General features: G+C 36.7%; 1 protein-coding gene across 3 annotated transcripts in view; it reads right to left on the minus strand.

Moving 5' to 3' along the window:
• LOC150102912 (uncharacterized) overlaps positions 1 to 23,467 on the minus strand; it is a 536,005-nt gene that overhangs the window by 286,160 nt on the left and 226,378 nt on the right. For all 3 annotated transcript variants that reach the window (XM_090397626.1, XM_090397627.1, XM_090397628.1), the window contains one exon: positions 1,064 to 1,165. In XM_090397626.1, coding sequence (XP_090253752.1) covers positions 1,064 to 1,165 — 102 coding nt within the window. The remainder of the gene's footprint in view (positions 1 to 1,063; positions 1,166 to 23,467) is intronic.

Below are 23,467 nucleotides of genomic sequence, written 5' to 3' on the forward strand. Positions count from 1 at the left end.
TATAGGAGAATTTCAATAAGCACTAGAATGTTGGGGTAAATTTCTTGTACATCTGCGAAAATTACAAGTACATCAGTTTACCTTTGTTAAAAATAATCACTGAAACTTCTACAAGACAAAATTTAAAAGATGGTTCAAATATTATATTCGTTAACGACCTATCAACTGCAAACACTTTTAAAAGATATCGCAAGACTTTCGGTATATTCAATACAGATCTGAAGATGAGGAAGTTTGCACAATCTTTAACTTCGCGGGAAATTTAATTTTCACGATATTCCAAATTACTGTCCTTTAAATGAAGAAGACTGATGACAAATATACTATGATTTTATTTTCATGCCACTTGTACTGATTTTTACTGATTATCGAAGTGATACGTACACCTCAAATTCTCATTGTACATTAAAAATTCATGTATCAGAAGAGGAACACAAATGATCAAAATCATCCATTGATAAATCTGTCAAAACAAGGTTTAAAGAGAATGGGAAAATATATTGCTTCTTGTTCAATTAGAAAATAATTTCTTAACAAGATCAATTTTGATTCTCTTTAAAATAAAAATAAAAAAAGAAAGAAAGAAACTAAATAGTGATTGGATACCCTTCCCACATCCTCGAATAAATGTATTGAACAGTCTTTATGGCATTTGCTAAAGTGCGCTAAAAAAAAAAAAAAGGGGGGGAAAAAACCAAAAGAAATATGCTGGATCATGATATCCTTGAAAATCATGTATTAAATCATAAATTCACTTGTTTTGTAACTTAGCAACAAGTGGCTAAAAACATTTCATATATAAAAACTTTCATAAGTTTTAATGGCAGCACCTCTGTAAAGTTCAGACTTATAAACTTTGTGGCAGTTACTTCTCATTTTATTTAGTATGGTAATAAGCTTATGGATGAGAACACTGAAAACAACAACAAATATAATAAATAAAATAAATGAAAACTTTTATTTTAAAATGCTATTCTATGAGATTAAGTTGCATATCTGCTTGGAAGGTAAACAAAGTTAAAGATAATTTTTAAAAAAAGTAATGAAAAGAACAGGCACCTACCTTGATAAGGTGGGCCTGGACTTTGCATGTTGGGTCTAAAATGGGGTGAAGTAGATGATGGGTAGGCCACGTCTGGATTTCCACCGTGCTCTGGGCTTGAGGCTACAAGGAAATGGAGAACAGTGAGAGAGAGTACACACCAGTGCTAATGGCATCTGAACGTGGGGTAGCCAAGAGGCAACTCTATTCTACCAGTGTTGCGGGGGTTGACCAAAAATAACCTCCTGGCGTGTTGGCGAGAGCCAGCCAGGCCAAGTATTGATTTGGTCTGGGCAAGCTGGAGAGGGCGACAGGAAATAAGCTCAGCTGAAGCCTTTCACTTGTTCCTCCGCCATCACGTGCTGGATGCCCGCTGGGCAAACGGGAGTTCGCGGAAGCCCATGGAAAATGTAGCTGCCAGCACGAGGCTTAACTACACAGAACACACCGATGAAACGACCACCTAATGCACATTCCCATCTCTGGCGACGTTTACCTGACAACCTGCAATCCCAGATTAAAGTTAACGTGAGGATCCGCTAGTAATACGAGCCGAGCTGGCGTCTGTTGCCACCCCAAAACTCGCATAAATAATCTTCTTTAGCCAAGTATGTGCTCTGATAGTATCAGTAAGCAAAGATATGAAAACGATTTATCTTGAAATGCAAACACCAATACAATTTATAAGCTATAATATTATTCATGTGTATGCAGCGTATCTAGAATATAATAAATACAAAAAGTTCATTTTAAAAACTTTGAAAATAAGCATTTCTAAAACAGTCAGAAGATAAGTTTCCTTCTTCTACTTAAAGCAACGAAGTGACGCGTCCCCCCCCCTCCCCACACACACACTTTGTTACAAAATTTATTATCATCTAACAAAGTTTCAAAGACGTATTTCAGGTTGCTGATACTCGTAAAGACCAAAATTATATAGCAATTATTAAACCGAAGTAGCCCACTTATAATATTTTACTTCTTTTAATTTTTTATAAAATAAACTCACTTAACAAATATCATCATACCATTTTTAAAAATTAAATAAAGGAGATAAAAAATGTCCGACAATGAATGATTTATCAGCTGAACAGTTTAAAGATACATGTTGATAATATTTTTAATGGGCAATTAAAATTTGTTCGGTTACACGTTAGCCACCTGTTTTGTGCAATTTAAAATAACCCTTCAAACAAGGAAGTTCAATCAAATGTAATATTTTAGTTTGATAGTGTTTTTTTTTTTTTTTTTTTTTTTTCAAAACATGAAAAGAAGTTATAAGAGTGCAAATTGTATTAGTTAAGGAGTTTTTATGGGAAAAGTTGTGAATAACATTGCACTACACCATCAAAGTAAAATGAAAAAAAAACAAAAAAACTTGTGCTGCAGTTTTGACAACAGTAACAACCCTATCGCAAAGCTGGCTCAAAAAGCTAATACGAGAAGACGAGAAACTCTAGCTACTGATACGTCTGTGGCGTCAGTTGTCAAAGCTCTCCAAGCAACGACCTTCCTCCCAGAGTTGCATGAGATGGTACAGTTTGTTCTCTCCACCCAAAGTTATCGCTGAGCCGCCATTAATCACGAACCATAGCAACTTTCAGACAGCTGCGGCTGACATGTCTTCACGCTCATTTGCATGCAGGAGGTCTCCCCAGACAACGGCCCACGGAGAGAGCCATTCCGTCAGCAGCGCGTGCCCGCTAACTCCACCCTCGCAAGGCAGAACTCTCAGAACCACCGCCCATCTCAATGAGAAACGCCATCAAACTGCTCTGTTCCACTAGAAAGATTGAACTAGTCTTGGGTTCAGACGCATGAACCTATGTAATGCAAATACGAGAGGGGGGCCTCCACATTTTAAAACAAACTAATTAGTATTTCATAGTTTAACGATATTTTATCCTTCTTAAAGCCATTTGATAATTTATGTCTGAAAATGCCAAATCAAAATACACATTTGTTGACAAACATTTCGCTACAAAACAATATTATCTACTAACAGTGGTTTACAAATTGCGGGGCGTGACTCTGTATTAAAGAGGGTGAGAACCCAAAGTAATGTCCAACCTATATTGTGCATAACAATGTTTACTAAGAATGAAAATTCGTGCTGGAAAGCTAAATTCTTAAAACATTTGTAAATATAAATTACAAATATAGCATTATATTATTTGAAATACAGATATATTAACTATTGTACATTATTATTTTGTGTGTGTGTGTGTTTAAATACCCTCTTTTCTAAGTGTTATTAACAACTTTACTACATTTAGATAAATAAAACAATTTAATTTGTTTGTAATCATTGGATGATCTTCCATGTACAATTAAATATTGGCGAGTAAACACAATCATTAGATTGTCTTTCATGAGTGCGATTAATAGCAACAGCAATCAGGAATAACTGAAACCTACAGGCAGTAATGTGTTAGGTTAAGGCCCATCCCTAACACATTAAATTTCTTTAGCTCTAGAGACCAAATATGCATATATATTTTTAACCACTTGAGAACGCTGCACGATGAAAATCATCTGCCATTTAAAGAATTCAAAAATCCTCATATCAGAGGAGGATTCTAATCTCGCGCAAATCAAAGCGTATATAAATCTAATGCAGAATACGAGGTGCGGCTTCCATTAAGAAATTAATGAAGTTATTACTTACAGCAACCTACAATTTGTGGGCCGGATGCCTTCCTAGTGATTTTAATCCGACCGGCAAAAATATATAGCAAGACTGGTTTAAAAAAGTCAACTTTGGGAGACTTAATTAACTTTTTTTCTTCTATGAACTGAACAAATCTAGAACTAGAAAAATTATATCAGTCGGTCATCTTCACTGTTTATATGTACAGCTTTGTAACATCAGTTACATAAAAAATTTTCAAAATTACAATTCAAACATTCCAGTGGGTTGGACATTGTACTTGGATAATATTAAGCAGGTTTTTTTAAAATATATTTTAAATTAATAAATTTTGAATATGAGTGACGTAGTTATCCAGTCACTTTTCAGTTGAAATAATAAGGCCCATGCCGAAAATGTTTTGAACAGATGGCTTATAGCAAAGCTAATACTCCATATGCGTTTCTGAAATTTTAAATGAGAAGACACTTTTTACTGATAGCAGCACATACCGCAAAACCAATCCAGAAGTGTCTGGACAGCGAGGAATTTCACGGATCAGATGTTATTTTGTCTCATGATTAACCAGGGATCTAAGTTCGTAAGAAATCAGCATAAGTGTGATACTGGGAAAGAAGACCTTCCTCAGTATTAGGATCAACCTTCTGGCGCATATCGCATGAAGCCTGGTCCGAATATTGAATGAGGAACAATGTTATTCGCTTCCTTGTTAAATGAAATGACATGAATTGTCTGTAGACTGTCAAAACACAATGGAATCACAAATTATACTGACAGAAGTAACGATACTTCCAGTGCTTATGTGAGGGAATTAAACAAATATATTGCCTTCCCAAAAAAATATTAATAAGAAAAGTTATAACTAAGAACCGCGACAGAAGCCAAGATTATCTCATTTTATTATTCCAATTTGAGAAATAAAGAAATCGGTCAAGACTAAATTCGTTGTCAACCGGATTAAGGAAAATTTGGCATAGCTGTGTTCTTACGTTACTTTACTGCATAAAGAGAAATTAATGAAATATTTATTGAGCCACATACAGGAGAATCCTCTGTGGTTCAAAAAAGTATCTTTCTTATAGGCATATGAACGCAAACCGACTTGGACCTACTGAACGTCCTTTGCTTTGCGATAAGCCAATCGTTTTGGGAGTTAAGCAGTCGTGTTTGATCATCCTCAACTCGAAGTTGAGGTTGATCAAACATACGGTTTTTTTTTCTTTAAATGAATATAATCAAAACTAAAGGCGATGCCCGATTCATCTAATAGGTCCGCCATGTCAGCTGTATTTATCATGCGTTGTAAGAAAAACAGATATGGAAATGATCTGAAATTATCCATTTCTGGCCTAGTAGCGATTTTGGTTAATCGAGTGGACAGTGTACCAGCAAATAGGCTACAGGTTGGAACCCACCGATTGCACGGATGCTTGTGAATATCTTTAAGTAGGAGATGAAGCCCATCGTCTAGTGTCTTCACCAATTACAGGGAGCCTGAAGTGATTAGAAAATACAGGGTGGCCATAAAATAACTTTCCCTTTTTGGTGGCATCTGTAGCTAAAAACCAACGAACAGAATGAGACCAAATTTTATATTGAGACTTTTGACGGTATGGGGAGATCATTACAAAAAAAAATCTAGTACCAAAAGTCGCCGATAGGGGAAATTTTGGAGCCAGCGGAGCCGAAAACAAGCGGATAATTACATTAAAGGCAGATAAAATGGAATAATAACATTTCGACGGTGTAAGCGACAGCCGCGTCACTCATTCCAGCTGGATATGTGGCGCGTTACAATGATAATAAGAATAATAATAATTAAACTAAAACAACTTGCAAGAGACACAGAAACTGATCTAGTGATTGAACTCACAGGAAATAATGTTGTATTCATCAGAATCAGGGTCCCCTGGACCAGTACTGGTTCTTGTATCGTCGAACACCGCAGTAGCAACGTCTGTTACTCTCTTCTTGCACTGCTTTCCGTCCTCTGCCAAGTCTAACTCCTAGTGATCCAGTTTCTTCAAACTTCTTAATCATAGCTCTCAGTGGTATAGCTGACATAGGACCTGTACGCAGGTTATGAAGACTTCTAAATTCCCGAAAGGTCGCTACGGCATTGCACTGTTTAAGGTAAAATAACTTAACAAGTAAAGCACGTTGAGGCAAGGTAGGATGCATATTGAGCACAATTCGTCAATCATTCGAATAACTGCTTGAACGTTCCCAATCCCTTTTTAAGTGGAATTGGTGATGCTGCTGTCACGTATGCACAGTAAAATTTGATTAATCCTTTTTACCTGTGTTTACTGCAAATATTTGAGTTTTCGGCTCCACTAGCGCCAAAATTTCCCCTGTCGGCGACTTTTGGTACTAAATCTTTTTTTTTCGCGGAATTCATCTCCCATGCTTTCGAAAGTCTCAATATAAAATGTGGTCTCATTCCATGTATTAGTTTTAGCTACAGATACCTCCAAAGAGGGAAAGTTAATTTATGGCCACCCTGTATGTCTCATCAGTTCCAGATTACAGCAGATTTTCTGGCTTATAACATAATAAATTAAATATTTAAAATTATAAATAAATAAATAAAACTAGCTCCCCCACACATACTCACATACCATAAGTTTACAATCTTTTCTGGGTGTGAGTCATAAATAAATAATAACAATTTCATTAGAATGCATCGAACTCTTCGCTTTCGATAAAATTTTATTACATTCCATACATACATACTTACGTACATAAAACTGGTACATGTTCCGCCCCCCCCCACCAAAAAAAAGGACGTGCAGATTAAAAGTATTTAATATAAAGTGGGAGTGATATTTTATGATTACCTTCTGATAATTTGATGATATCAAAATTATATTAAAATAATAATCATATTATATTAGAAAAAATACATGTAACCATAAAATGGTTACACAATGATATTTCACAAATGTGAAACAATGAAAAATCACAATGATATTTCTGAATAGCATTGTAGATAATATGATGGTAGATAAGGAAAAAAGATAGACTAAACATGGACTTGTTAAAGGAAGGTCTTGTTTCACTAATCTGCTTGCATTTCATAATAACATGACTACAGTTCCAGATATGGGTGATTCATATACAATGATATTTCTGAATTTTGCAAAAATATTTGCCAGACTACCACATAATAATTTGGTGCGTAAGTTGCGGCAAATGGGATTGGATAATCAGCTGGATTTTTTTTGTTATGTGGTTCCCGCTCAAGAAAGGTTATTAGTAAACCTATAGTAAATTCATACTGTGGGTGGGCTAAGGATTTTGGATAAGAAACTGGCTTTTAATAGATATCAAATGGTTGTGTTATAGAGAAGCTACGTCTCTGAGGAGAGGAGGTACAAATCAAGTCCCACAAAGGTCTGTCCTAGGACCACTGCTGTGTTAGTGATATTGTGAGTGACCTGCAAGTGGATATTCAGCTGTCTGCAGATGATGCAAAGTTGGACAAAATTATTAGGAATGATGCTGATGTACTGGCGCTTTAGAGCAACTTGAATAGACTGGCTACGTGGACAGAATTCAACACCAGCAATGCCGTGTATCATATTGGAGGCGTTGTATTACAAGAGGTGGAGGAAGTGAGCAATCCTGGGATATTGGTGGATAGAGAATTGTAGTTCAAAGGACATATTGCAAAAGTGATAAAAACAGCACAAAGAAATATACTATACTAAGAAGTACATTGATAAGTAGGGATAAGGATGTGTTACTATACAAGCCTTTGATTAGACTACATCTGGAATACTGCGCACAGATTTGGTCACCTGTTTCTAGGCGAGAAGCAAGCTCTGGAAACAGTTCAAATGTGGATAACAAAAGCAGTATCGGGTTTGTGATATACTGACTATGAAGATTGTAAAGTGAATGTAGAGTCTGGTAAATAGGCAGAGAAGGGGTGATATGATTGAGACATAAATTGTTAAGAGGAGCTTACCAGATAAGTACACAGGATATTTTTCAAAGGTTTGAAAGGGAAGGGAAGGGATAGAGACAAGAGATCATTCTTGTAAATTGTATAATGGTGTGGCACGTAAGAGTGAGACGTGACTTTTTTGAATGGTGAGTGGACTGTTTTTCCAAATGCGGCAGTGAGTGCACAAATATTGAATCAATTTAAGATGAGGTATGATAGGCATTATCATTGTTAGAATGCATCTTACTGTTGCCTCTCTCGATGTGTCTTTACACCAGGAGGTGTTTGTATAACAATAAAGTAACACTGAACTTGTAGCTTTAGCTAGTAACAAAACAGCATGAGGCAGTAGGTGTACAAATATTGAATCAATTTAAGATGAGGTAAGAGAGGCATTATCTGTCAGAATGCATCTTACTAGTAAGAGATATTTTCTTCTCCATGATGGAAATTTTTCTCGAACTGTGAATCGAAGGCAGGAAATGACACACTGCAAAAAAGTACAAAATCAGCGATGTGCCATCAATTTCTCACAGAACACAAGATTTAGTGTAAAACATTTAAGTCAATTTTTCAAAATATTCAACTGTTTACCATTTGAAAAATTGCCTGCTCATTTTCTTTAGAATGGACTAATCATGTGACATTCAAGAGAGAGTGCAGCTAATTTTCCAAACAATGTTCGTCTCATTTCAGATGACCTGCAGATCCATGATCAAACCTCACAAGTTTGTAGGAACGTAGGTATCAATATATTTTTAATGCTTTCTAAGATTCTACTACAGATTAGGAACTAGATATGATGAAGTTTTCGTAATGATGAATGGTGCTTAAGGCGAGGATGAGGAAAAAATCTGAATTTGCCAGATTTTAGAAATGGCCGCTTCAAGTAAATGTGTCTTCCTTTCACCGCATTATAGATCAAGAAAATTGTTGTGTTTGAATGACGGTAAAGGACACACTGAAAAGTGTTCTGGAGATAGTTTTTAAAATCATCAGTTATATTCACAGTGAGGGTAATACCGTCAATAAATCTATTTGTAGAGTAACTGAAAGGAGTAGAAAACAATGATTTTAACAGCTGTAACAAATATGACATGAAAATCAGCAATAAAAAGAACAAAACTATGAAAATAGGCAGAAACACTGAACATATCAATTGCATTCTGAATGGAGAGCCTACAGAACAAGTAAAATATTTCAGATATTTAGGCACAGCTTTTAGTAAAGATGGCAGGCTAAATCCAGAAATTGATAACAGAATAAACAAAGTCGGTAATGTGGGTAAAGCCAGCTGAATAAATTTATATGGAATAAGAGAAAAATTAGCCAACACACCAAGCTAGCAGCATACAAGACAGTGTTCAAACCAGTTTTAAGTTATGTATCTGAGAGTGGAATTAGAAATAGAGCACTTGAGCAAAGACTAGAGACCACGGATATGAGGGTTCAGAGAAAAATTAGGGGAATGAACAGATGGCATCAATGGCAAGATCATATTGAAACTGAAGATATTAGAATGGAACTTGACATTGTTAGCATTCAAGAATGTGTAAGCAGAGTTAATCTAAAGAGGTATGGCCACTTAAATAGAATGGGTGAGGAAAGGTTAGCAAAACAGGTGTCTGATTCCAAGATGGCAAGAAAGAGACCCAGAGGAAGACCAAAGTCTAGGAGAATTGATTCAGTCAGAAGTGCCTCAGAAGCAAGAAATGTTAGATTTGACAATATTGGAGTGCCGACAAGTAATAGATTAATTTGGAGGAAACTTCTGGATAGGAGGTTAATAATAATGTAATGAACTTAATCATGTAATACTGTCATAGTAACCTAAACACACCCCCTTGGAGATACATATCAGGAAATTGATGATGATTATAATGATGCTGTGATTTTATGTAAACGTGTGCTGCATAAGTCACAGAAAATTTTTATTATTATTATTCTGTGACACCTCCAAGTTTTGCAATGCTTCACCATCTTGTTAACTCTAATTAAATTTCCTTCCAGCGAAGGAAGTATTAACTAAACAGTCTACAAATGAAGATAAAAAAAATGACTACGTGACCTGCATTTTCTCAGTGGCATTACATTAGACATAAATGAAGAAGTTAATTTCTGAGCTGACTAATTATGAATGGGATTTCATTTGCAAACTAAAACTTAATATATTTGGATACTATAATTTTAGGAAGGACAGACAACACAAAAGAGGAGGGAAGGATGTGGTACTACTAATGATATCAGATGATTCGAGTCTACTTAGGATAGAAGCTTGGATGAATATTAGTAACAATCTTCCATGTAGCAATGGTGTGAAGCTAACAAGATCAAGGAATGGTGGGGTGTTGTTACTGACCTACAGGATAATCATCATGGAACGTTAATTATCCGAACACTGAATGCATAGCAGTGAAATCTTACAAGAATGAAGCCAAATTTATTGAGCTGTTACAATATAACTTCAAGCAGATTGTGAAAGAAGGAACTCGAAGCCAAAGAGAGCAAGACCTGAATATGTTAACTAGTTTCAGAGGATTTCAGTTAAAGAGGTGACTGTTTTACCTCCAAGCTAGTAACAGTGATCACACTGTACTCCAGATGAGTACCTAGCAAATTGTACATAAATGGATGTTCCATTCAGAGAAGGTTATATGCTGAACTACAAAGCAGAAAATTATGACCAAATGAAGAAAATATTAAAATTGGTTTCAGAGTATGGAATGCTAGAGGGGAAAAGAGATCAGCAGCACACGGAAAATATTAAAACTATACTTCAACATGTCCTTAAATTCAAAGAATAAATAATTTAGAGCGAAACTGATGCGTAGTCTTATTTAGCAAGACAATCTAAAGATGATAGAGAAGGAATATCATGTACATAACGATGCTAATCAGTTATGAAAATTCTAAGGAAAAGGACATAAGCAGTACAAATATTGTAAGGAAACGAAGTCTGAGAGTGAAAAGAAACTGTCTCTGGGGGAACCATTTTGCTAAGAGCTATAAACTCTCTCTCTGTGTGTGTGTGCGCGCACGTGCTAAAAGAAGTGTTCAAACTAAATTGGCTGCGTCTTTGAATGTTGAAAGTTTATTTTTCACTAGGTTAGACTATGATAAATTTAGTTTAATCCTTTATCCCAGTGAGAGCAAACAAAGTTTGCACCTGAAAATATCTTCAGGACCGAATATAGTGTTGTAATATCTTACCTGGGTAAATAGTACAACACCAGGCAACTCATAGCAAAGGTGGAGCAAGCTACCAACACTCCTATCCCAGTATCTCCTTGTGCAAAACACATCTCCTTGTGGATATGTATACTGTTACGCCTGTGCGCGCTTTCTTACTGTAGTGTGGTTGACTGAGAAACAATGCTAGCAGGCACTCTAGTATTTGAGTGTTTACCGAGCTACTACGACGTATATGTATCAAACCTAGTTTTAATGTTGAATCTACCTAATTGTTCTATTTAATTTTTTTATGTACATACATACATATTTAAATTGATAAAGTACATAATTACACACCATGTCTGATAATAGGTGCAGAAAAATTAGCAGAATTTGGTGTTAAGAAGGTGCGGAAATCAATCACACTTGAAAAGAAGATGGAGGTGATTCGAAGAATGGAAGATGGGCAGACACGTGCTAATGTCTGTAGAAGTATGAACTTACCTCCATCGACTGTTACTACAATTATGAAAAATGCAGATAGAATAAAACAGTCTACGCAACAATTTATGGCAGCACTAAATGCAAAACATGTACATTACAGCAGGGGTAAACTTCATGAAAAAATGGAAAAATTATTATCATTATGGGTGGATGACTTGAATCAGAAAAACATTCCTCTGACACAGGCTGTTATAACTGAGAAAGCAAAAACAATTTTTGAGGATCTTAAAAAGCTGGAGGCAAAGAAACATATTTAGGAAGCAAAGGTTGGTTCATGAGATTTAAGTCTCGAAGTAATTGCCACAGTGTCAAATTATGTGGTGAGGCGGCAAGCGCAGATGTTGCAGCAGCGGCTGCTTTTCCTAAAGAATTTTAAGACTGTGTAGAACAAGGAAGTTATCCTCCTGATCTCATTTTTAATGTTGATGAGACTGGGCTCTAGTGGAAAAAATTGCCATCAGGTACCTTCATTTCCTGTGAAGACCGTTCCGCTCAGGTTTTAAAGCTGCAAAAGATAGACATGCTTTTGTTGGGTGCAAATGTCTCCGGAACTTTGAAGCTTAAACCAATGTTGGTGTACCATTCACACCTTCAAGGGTCTAAAAGCCATGCTGCCAGTCTACTGGAAATGGAACAAGAAAGCTTGGGTTACACAAGACGTTTTTATAGATTGGTACACAAATTATTTTTGTCCTACCGTGCTTCAATTCTGTAAAGAAAATGATTTGCCAGCCAAAGCATTGCTTCTCTTAGATAATGCCCCTGGACATCTTCAAAACCTTGCTGAAGTAAGAACACCATTGGATGTCAAAGATGTTTACATGTCCCAAACACAACATCACTTTTGCAACCGATGGATCAGGGGATTATATCAATCCTCCGTATAACATTTATGGAAATGGTAAGAGTCTTGTACACTTCAGGAAAAACTATTAAAGACTATTGGTGGTCATTCGATATTTTGAAGGGCATTAACAACATTGAGGCAGCCTGGAACGACGTGTCAGCAAAGTGTTTAAAAGGAGCATGGCGAAAACTTCTTCCAGCATTTATGCATGACTTCGAGGAATTAGAGAAAGAGGAGAATGTTATTGAAGATGTTACCAAGCTTGCACGAGAAGTGGGATTGTACGATATTACAGCTGAAGATGTGAGAGAAGTCTTAGAGAGCCATGATAAACAGCTTTCAAATGAAGACTTAAAAGAATTAGCCGAACAATTAAGTCAACATCCAAAGGAGGAGAAAGAAAACGAAGGTCTTCTGAGAGATATGAAAATGGCCAATTTATAGCGTATCCTTGCAAGCATAGAGACATTGACTGATAAACTCTGCAAAATGGACCAGGATTGGAAACAGAGTGCAAACGTAAAAAGGAGCGTAATCGCATCTATTCGACCTTACACTGAACTCCTTAAAGAAAGAAAAAGAAAATCTAGACAGTTAACACTGGATACTTTTTTTAAAAAATGCACGTGATCCGAAACCAGGAACTTCAACATAGAAATATGTAATATCTTTTCGAAGTTTCATATTTTTTGTATATAATTTTGTTTTGTTTTCGTTATTAATAATTTTATTTTAACAAATACTTATGTATGTATTATCAAAGCATTTTTACATGTGCACATGAAGTATTACACATACTTCATGTGCATATTTTTTGACTGCGCGGAACATAACTTCATACCTCCCATTAAAATTGGGTTCGTTTTACGCCGATTCAGTTTACGCCTGTTTTTTTCAGGAACGAAACTGCAGTGTAAACCGAGGGCTGCCTGTACTTTCTTTGGACAGATGTTGTTTTTAAAAAGACATGTTTTGTTTCAAATTGATTGATGTTTGTACATGAAAAGTCAATTTTAATAATGTGGGCACATCTCTAAAAAGGAAATGGATTTCATTTGCTCAATTTTAGAATATCAATACTATGATTTACAGCTGAATCCACTTTTCAACTTCAAATTTAATAAATCTAAACACAAAGTGAAAAATTATCAATATAAATCTAGATGCTGAACTAAAATGTGCAGCGAGCAGTTAGGCACTGACTGGGGAGGTGATACACAGCATTCAGCCTCTACCTGTCAATTCAAATCCCTTCCTGCAGTGTGGCCTATTTCTAGAATAGGGGCTCTGGCCAAACCAGCAAATATTACTGGTACAAAAGAATTCCTTCCTAAGGGTGGAGGAAATGTCAACTACACTCGATAGGCAGTAGTAGATGACTTTCATCACCCAGTGAAATACCACCACAAAGCTCATTGACGGTCTGAAGTGGGAAATGCTATGTTTGGTCTCCAGAGAAGTGATATCCTACAAAGTCATGCCCAACATACTCAGAGACCCATAACATCTCCCATTTCAAGGATGCATTTGAGTCTGTGCACCCAGTTGGTGCACAGACTCAAACCTGTCAGTTAGCTAGGAGGCTTCCTGGTCAAATGGCACATAGTCTCACTTCCAAATGATGCATGGAGAGGGAAATCCGATAGTGGTATGTGAGAGGCACTGTCGATGCCACATTTTGGCATGGAGACTGGTCACTTTCAATGTGGATATCATATTCAGAAGCATCTCCTTTTACTGTGCATCCCCCACTGTATCCTTCCATCTAGCCATGATTAAACTTTGAAGAATCTTACAAAAAAAACAGCAAAAATGTGACAAAAATTAATCTCCCTCATGAAGTAATCTCAACAAAAACAACACATTACAACCTACAAACCAAATCTTTTACTCAATTTGCTCAATAAAAACTCACTTTAATATCTACTTTACTAATATCCAAGTTATTAATACCAACATAAATGACATTCACCGTCACTTGCAGTCTTCCAGACCAGACATCTTACTCCAGACAGAAACCCAAACTGCAACTACATCCATCCTTGTCCCATTCAGTAACATTCAATTGCTGGATTTATCAGTCTCCAAACACTAATAACCACTCAGACCTCTTCACATTCCTTGGCAAAATTTCTGCAAGAAGCAGAAGTTTTTGCTGTAGTAGCTCTGCTACTTACAGCAGAACTCTTTTCCTTGGCTACCAATTTCTCCCACTCATCTGACCTTGACACCTGCTTTGAATGAGTCACAGAAATTATCCTCACTGGCATGAAGGCCTTCATCCACCATTTTACCCAAAATCCTCATCTGCTTTCCAAGCCCTGGTTCAACAAAAAGCATACTAAAGCAGTCAAAGAAAAAATTTCAGCTTAATGAAGGTGACTAGCATCAAGAACTCCAGCTTCATACTCAGCCTATACCAAAGTACAGAACAAATGAAAAATAGTCAGCAGCAGATCCATATAGATCTTATAAAAGCCAGCAGAGAAAACTTGCTTCCTGTCAAATGGAAGCTGTGCCTTCTAGTCTCTTGCCAAGGCTGCTGGATGCAACTTCTGCTCATCTGCAATTGCATCTTTCTCTCTCTCTCTCTCTTGCATCCTGATGGTTCCATTGTTACTTCACTGAAAGACAAATTGACTCAAACTCCTAAACAGGGAAATCGCTATTCAAGCACATATACCTCCTGTAGTTTTTCAACCAAAAGACATCAGAAAACTACTAATAACTGACACTAAAAAGTCTTCTGGTCCTAATGGCATCTATCCAATTGTTCTCATACATGGTGCTCCAGAGCTGATACCTGTCCTCCATCATCTCTACAATCTATTATGCATAGCTGGTACTTATAAGATTGCATCCATGCAATGGGATAAGTACCAGCTATGCATAAGTCCAGCAGAAGTCCACCACCAAACTATCAACCAATTAACATCACCTTTGTCCTCTCTTAAATAATAGAGAAAGTCATTAATAGCCAACTATTCCACTACGCCGAGGCCCACTAATTAGAGGAGAGATTGAAGAGGTGATTGTGAATGAAGAAGTGAGAGCCATCAGTATAGAGAATGAGAGACAGGTGTGCAAGATAAACAGGGAAATGGAGAGGCTCAGATTGGACAGAGGAACACAGTGTGAGAAAGGCAGATGCTCCAAGAGGATGTGAATGTATATGTAGACAAAAAGGAAAGAGGATAACCAGGGATCATGGAAAAACAATTGCATCTGAAGAAGGTTCGAAGATGAATAAGGAGAAAATGAAATTGCTTGAGTTAAGCATGGAAAAAGTCACATCAAATAAGTGGTTTCAGTGGAATATATATAGAGCTAGGAATAAGCTGCTGTGTTTGTATGCAAATGCTAGAAGTGTAAGAAACAAGGAAAATGAAATGGTTGCATTAATTGAGTCTGTTCACCCAAAAATTGTTGGAATTAGAGACATAGTTGGATGAGGATGACATCCTAACAGGAATAGAGATGGAAGGGTACAATGTGTTTTGTGAGGATAGAAAGGGAGGGGGCGGGAGTGCTATTGATGATAGAGAAAGAGTTATGTCTATACAAAGTAGAGGTGCAAGAGGGAAATAGTGCCAGCAGTTTCGAGGCAGTATGGTGTCAGATAGAGGTGAATAGAATGAAATACTTAGTTGGATATTGTTATAGACTCGATAATGTGGATCATAGTGACTATGAAATGTATACCATATTTATTTGAATATAACTCCCCTCGCGTATATCTAGCGCCCCTCATTTTACTTTACGAAAAAAGAAATTAAAAAGTTTCGCATATACCTCAGACACGAAAAAAAGTTTAAAACTTTAAAAAATAGATAGTCAATGTTGTTATGGCAGTTTCAGATATTTGGAATTCAGTTTAAGGGAATCAGCATTTCAACTCAACAATCATCAGCCCTAAGATTTCAAGGATAAAGTGATGGATTTTCATCACTATGTGAATCAACTTAGCAAGAGCGGTAACTATATGTTATCACAAATAGCCAATGCTGATCAAACACACAATTTTGACATGATGCACCAAACAACAACAACGACAGAAAATGATGAAAAAAAGTGTGATAATGCACACAACTGAAAGTGAAAAATCGCGATGTATAATGCTCTCAATTACTGTAGATGAAAGAAAGTTTCCTCTTTATGTAATTCAAAAGGAAAACAATGCCGAAGGGGAAATTTCAACCTAGAATTCGTGTAAGAGTTCAAGAAAAAGAGTGGATGGACACTACAATGGTTCAGGATTGGATTAGAACAGCTTGGGACAAATGGCCAGAGGCTTATTTCAAGGCCCAACTCTTCTTATGTGGGATAGTTTCAGGAGCACTTAGGACCTTAAATTATAAAACAAGCTTTGGAGGTGAAGACCAATGTGGCCATTATTCCTGGTGGTCTTACACCTTGTCTACGGAGCTTGGATGTATCGGGCAACAAACCATTGAAGGACTACGTATAAGGAGTGGATGATAGCCAGTGACTACAACCTGACTCCAGCAGGGAAGATAAAGAGACCATCATTAATACTGTTGTGCAACTGGATTTTGAGAGCTTAGGACATGATTTCAGCAGAAATAATGGAAATTTTTTTTTTTTTTCAAAAAAGGGCAATGGCTAAATAACATTGATAATTAAAATTTAAATACATTCATTTTATAAATAATGTGAGCAATTATAAATTACAATGAATACTAAAGATTTAATTATAAATTCAATTTAGTTTTTTCCCGAAAACTTTAATTTCTGAAAATCCTCGCATATATCTCGCTCCACAATTTTTTAACTTTAATTTTTGAAAAAAAATTGTGAGTTATATACACAAAGTAAAGACTCGAATATAAATAAGTAATCAAATTAGCCAAGCAAATAAGAAAAGGGTGATTTTAACTATGGCAATATAGACTGGGATAGATACTGGAAGTAAAGAAAATGAGTTTGAGTTTTTGAGGGACAACTATCTCAGACAATATGTAACAGAGGGCACACGAGGACTGAGGTTTTGGATTTGATCATCTCATCAGAGAATGTAATTATAAATGAAATTTCAAATCACCTTCCAGTTAGTGAGAGTGACCATGAAGTGTTACCTGGGTGGCTGCTGCAATACTGAGAAAAAAGGCATTATGGAGGCAGCACAAGGGAAGTGGTAATAACCAACTCCATGAGGATTACAAAGACCAGGCAAGGAGGGTGACTTGGTTGGTAAAGGTAGCAAAAGTGAAGTATATTAGCTTATGAAGCCAAAAAGAATCTTAGGGAGTTCTTACGCCATGTAGCCAGCAAAAAAAAAAAAAAAAGAAAGATTATAGAAAGATGACAGTGATTGGATAAAATGGTATAAGGACAACTACTGCAGAAGATATAGCGAATATACTTAATGAGCAGTTCATAAAGGTCTTTCATTCTTGTGAATGTGACATCATGGAGAGATGTCACATTCAGACTGACTGTAGAGAGCAGGTGAGATGGGGAGGAGAGACTGACTGTAGGTGAACAAGTGGTGTATTGAGCAAACTTGATGGGAAATGAGCAAACTTCATGTTAATGTAGTTTAAACTCTAGAGAGCAATTGAGAGCAGGTGATGATGGGGAGGAGAGACTGACTGTAGGTGAGCAGGAGGTGTATTGAGCAAACTTCATGTTAATAAGGCTGTGGGACTTGATATATCACCACATATTCTGAAGGAATGTGCCAGGGATTTGACTTGCCTTGGCATATATTTTTAATATGAATCTTGCATTGGGTTGAGTTCCAAAGGAGCGGAAGCAGGGCAAGGTTGTGCCACTTCATAAGGGAGGTGATAGATCTCAGGCATCAAATTATAGGCCTATCTGTGTGTCAGGTGTTGTGGTTAAGTTGTTGGAGAAGCTGGTGAGAACTAGGATCCAGAAGTAGTTTGACAATAATGGTATTATCTTTGCTAAAGGGAAGTCTTGGTTTAGTAATCTACTTACTTATTACAATAAGGTGATGGCTTCCTTGGACAGAGAAGAGGGATATACAATAGTATATGTAGATTTCGCAAAGGCTTTTGATAGATTACCGCATGATAAGTTGATAGTCAAACTAGAGCAGATTGGGTTGGATGTTAGACTAGTGCATTGGATCGGAGAGTGGCTATCTGATAGGTATCAGGAACTTGTATATGGGGATCAATATCCAGGAATAGGAAAGTCACTAGTGGTTTGCCTCAGAGGACACAGGTGAAAGATTTGAATAAATTGAGTGAATAGACATAGAAATGGGGATGCCAGTTCAATGTTGCAAAATGTAAGGTTTTAAAATTTGGAAAACAAAGATGGGATGTAGAATTTATGCTTGGTGGGGTTATATTGTTGGAGGTGAAGGAAATAAGAGATCCTGGGGTGATAGTGGATAAAGATCTGAAATTTAAGAGACATACTGCCAAAATTGTGAGGACAACACAAAGAATTCTGGAAATGATGCAGACGACACTGACTTGTAGAAGTAAGGAGATTCTTGTTCCATTGTATAAGGCTTTGATTAGGCCATACACGGACTTCTGTGCATGCACAGATTTGGTTACCTGGTTATCAAAAGGACGAAGAGATGCTGGAAAGGGTTCAGAGGCGACGTACTAAGGTAGTTTCTGATTTAGGGAATGTCGAATATGAGGAAAGGTTGAGAAGATGCAATTTACAGAGTCTAGTAGATAGAAGCAAGAGGGGTGATATAACAGAGACCTACATGTTAGTAAGAGGTTGTTATAGGATCAATGTTGTAGAGATTTAGTGCAAGCAGTGGGAGATCAGGGGAGCACCAGAGGACATCCCTGGAAAGTGTATAAGCAGAGTTTGATCAGGGGAGTGAGAAGCAGGTTTTTTGCATGCAAATGATTGGAATATCTTGCCTGAGAGTGTGGTGTCTGAGGGGATTTGAGGCATGGTATGATGAGGTGTGTGTATGAAAAAAAAGGACCTCCTAGATGAGTCTTTTGACTTCATGGGGTCTTCAGATAATAATTAATCAGCGACCACCAGTATACTTCAATGGTCATTGTTTCATTGAACCAGCAAACTAACAGATGCAACAGATAGTGGAGGAATGATGGCTGCCAGTTCAGCGAAGTAACTGGTAACCATTTGCGCAGTTTGCACAATCACCCCAAACCAGCTTCTCCTCTTGTGTCCTCTGGAATGGCTTTCTTCACATAGTGTTCTTACAACCTGCAACTATTCAAAATACATCAATAAACCGTTATCTCAGTCCTCAACTGCACCTTACACATGGCACTGATGTGCTTATATATGGCATGACGCATTGTGGACAATACTGAACCAATATGGAATAGATAATAAGATTAATTAAAACTTTATCAATCCTCATTAGAAATGTTAATAGAAATCGATGGCAAATGCAAGCAAACCTCTCAAAATGGAAAGAGGAGTGCATCAAGGCTGCATACTTTTGCCAATGCTGGGTCAGAAGTAAAACATCTGATCAAAGACTAGAGACTGCAGATATGAGAGTCCTGAGAAAGATTAGAGGCATGAACAGATGGCATCAATGGCAATATCATATTAAAAACAAGGATGTTAGGAAAGAACTTGACATTGTCAGCATCCAGGAATGCGTTAGCAGAGCTAATCTCAGGTGGTATGGTCACTTAAACAGAATGGGCGAGGAAAGATTAACAAAACAAGTGTTCTCTGCCAGGTTGGCAGGAAAACGACCCAGAGAAAGACCAAGATACAGGTGGATTGATACGATACAAAGTGCCTTAGACGATAGAAATATAAGATCTGATAATGTTGGAGTCTTGACAAGTAACAGACTGATTTGGAGGAAAATTGTAGATAGGAAGTTAGTAATGATGTAAATTTTTCATGTAGTACTATCATATCCTGTACACCCCTTGAGGGTACATGGCAGGAATTTGATGATGATGATGATGAATAAATGTAGCCCTGAAAAACAGTGGTATGAATTATGGTTGATGGCAAAAAAAATCAATAATCTCAGATTTGCTGATGACACTGATCTAATAGCAGAGAATGAACATCAGTTACAAGAATTAACAGACAGAGTTTTTAAGGCACTTAGTGATTATAGATTAAAAATCAGCATTCACAACTCAAAAACAATGTCTTCAGGCAATAACTGTATGAAAATTTCAGTTCATGATAAAAAAATTAGAAGAAGTAGAAAGATTCACCTACTTGGAAAGTGTACAACAAATTGATGGCTGGTCTATTGCCTAAACATGACATTAAAGTTGGCATTGCTAAAGCAACTGTTGCCCTTCAGAGATTGCAGCCACTTTGGAAGGACAATACAATACAGCTAGCTACAAGACTACCTCATCAATACCCTTGTTAAAGCAAATGATATAACTACAAGAAAGAACATATTTTAAAACCCTTTAACCCCATCAAATGCCAATGTTTCATCAAATTGTAATAATTTGTATAGCATATTATTTCAGGTCAGTGAAAGAAGAAAAGAGTTGGGAGGGGAGGAGAATAGTGGAAAGTGCACAGCTGTGGGAATTCTTGCATTAATAAGCAAGTCAGAAGAAATAAAAGACTTCCAATCTAACAGATAAGCTTAGGTGTTGATGGTTATTCATGACTTATGTTTCACGGTATTAACAACAACACAAACACTTTTATCAACAAAGATGTTTTATTAACGCTAATATTTCGCTGATTTTCAACTCAGCATCATCAGAGCACAACACACATGTAAATGCGACAGTGAGTGAGTGAAACAATATAATTGCAAAAGACAAAAGATCTAAAGTCCTATTTTTGGCGCCCTAACGAAAAAAAAAAAAAAAAAAAACACAGCAGTTATCCAGGAGTTTTTCTTGAGATAACGGTCTCCCAAATTTTTGGCAAATTAATGCAATCATATTTGTTAAGGTTGGGAGAAGTCTTCAAAGCCATTGCTGACTCAAAAAAGAATCTTTCAGATCTATAACGACTCCTAAATAGAACATTCGTTTTCCTCCATCTAATCCTGCGTGAAGGAGTGTCCAAAGCGTGGTCTGCCAGTCCCGACTTGCCATAGTAATAGTAGCAAATGTACCTTTCATGTTCTTCCAGGCAGATGTTCACTGATCTTCCTGTTTGCCCATAATAGGGCAAGTCACAGTCACATGGAACTTCATACACTCCTGGGTGTGCTAAAGGATGAAGTTTATCCTTTGGGGAGTGGATCAGAGTTGTCAGCTTGACACGAGGTTTGAAGGTGGTGCGAAGGCCATGTTTCAACAATACTTTGGCTATCTTTTCCGATGTACCTCTGATATAGGGAATAGAAATGGTCATGTTGTATTCTTGTGTATTAGGGGAGGGCAGAGTAATGGGCCTATGTAGTATTTTATCTATTTTGTAGGGATTGTTGCCGTTGGCTAAGAACGTATGGCACAGGTACTGGAGTTCAGTGGTCAGAGCTGTATCGTTAGAACAAATCGCTCTGGCTCTGTGTGTAAGTGTTTTTAAAATGCTGTACTGTTGGACTGGATGATGATGTGATTGTTTATGTAGGTATCTTCCTGTGTGTGTAGGCTTTCTGTAAATAGAAAAAGATAGTGATCCATCTGAAAGGCGGGTGACTAATGTGTCAAGAAATGGTAAACGGTTATTTGATTCTTTTTCTACTGTGAAGTGAATTTTGGGGTGTTGGCTGTTTAGGTAGGTGACAAAAGCATCCAAAGTGTCTTATCCATGGGGCCAGATGGCAAACACATCATCTACATAGCGCAACCAAACTTGTGGCTTGTATGTAGCTGTGGTAAGTACTTTGTTTTCAAAGTGTTCCATGTAAAAATTTGCTAACGGGGGAGAGAGGGTTTTTTTTCGTTAGAGGGCGCCAAAAATAGGACTTTAGATCTTTTGTCTTTTGAAAATTATATTGTTTCACTCACTCACTGTCGCGTTTACATGTGTGTTGTGCTCTGATGATGCTGAGTTGAAAATCAGCGAAATATTAGCGTTAATAAAACATCTTTGTTGATAAAAGTGTTTGTGGTGTTGTTAATGCCGTGAAAAATAAGTCATAAATAAAAGACTTTATAATTATTATTATTATTACACCCTCCATGGAGTCGACAGGCTTATCGTGGGAGGTTCATTCAATTGACAACATATTTATCATATAGAATCTTAAAATCCTTAACATTCCTTGCGTTAACAACACATTCTCGCAATGCATTCCATTCACTGACAATTCTCTATGTAAAAAATCTACTCCTCACACCTTTCTTCACCACATTTTTACATAACTTCCAGGAATGACCTCTAGTGTTCTTCCCCATTCACTTTCTACTGTTTTTTTGATGGACAGCATATTGTCTAGTTTGCTGAGTAGCTCTGAAAGCCAGACATAATCAAAATCCTTAGAAATAGCAATTAAATGAGTCTCTCTGAACACTTTCTAGCACATGTCGAAAAGTGGATGACTTAAGCAATGAGATTCCTTGTGGCTTAGGGTGATAAGCTACTTGCTGGTAAAGGAAAAGAGTCCCACAGAGAGAGAGAGCAGTAAGCTGCTCAGTGCCACTATGTAACAGAAGGATTTGAAAATATGTCGAGATGCCACAAGATGAATGCTAAGTTCTGGGAACCTTTTTTTTTTTTTTCTAAATATAACATGAGTGGGATATGCCATTAGAACCAGATTAGGTAAAATTCTTCTTCTAACATCCTTTTAGCAAAGACAGTACTCAGTGCATGGAAGAAACTGTTTAGGTGATGTTATCAATGTAAAAGTTTGGAGTAAAAGAGTAATGATCAGATGTCAAATTTTGTCTTTATATACTGTATTGGAACCATTCTGATGCCAGGAGAGATGTAAATGTAGTGGACATAGTTGTAACCAACTGTCTTCAGAAAAACAATTGTCTCTACTTATAAGACGAGAAGAGTGCATTGTGATTTACAAACAAGAGGCAAGATTTTGGATATTGGCCCTTTCAAATTGTGAATTTCAAAGATAAATATTATTATTAATTTTAATAAAATATTTTACTGTCATTAATATACTAAATTTTAAAAAAAAATTAAAAGTTGTAATTTTTAAGTAATTATCTCTGTGTGGCTATTTTACTCTTAGCTTGGTTTGAAGTAATTGTATCCTATCAAAGAACTGTAAAAACAATTTAGTTTTACTAATACGAAATACATGCTAAAAACTATACATAGTATCATTTTATGAAAGTGTAGGGCACAAGACTTTTTTTTATCAAAAAAAAAAAAAAAAGGTGGGGGGAGAGGGCATCTCATTCAAAACTTTGAAAATGTCTGGATTCCACTCCACCATGTTCT

Source organism: Typopeltis vanoorti, chromosome 9 (genome assembly GCF_054136105.1).
Source record: "Typopeltis vanoorti isolate ZY-2024b chromosome 9, IOZ_Tvanoo_1.0, whole genome shotgun sequence".
Classification (NCBI taxonomy): domain Eukaryota; kingdom Metazoa; phylum Arthropoda; class Arachnida; order Uropygi; family Thelyphonidae; genus Typopeltis; species Typopeltis vanoorti.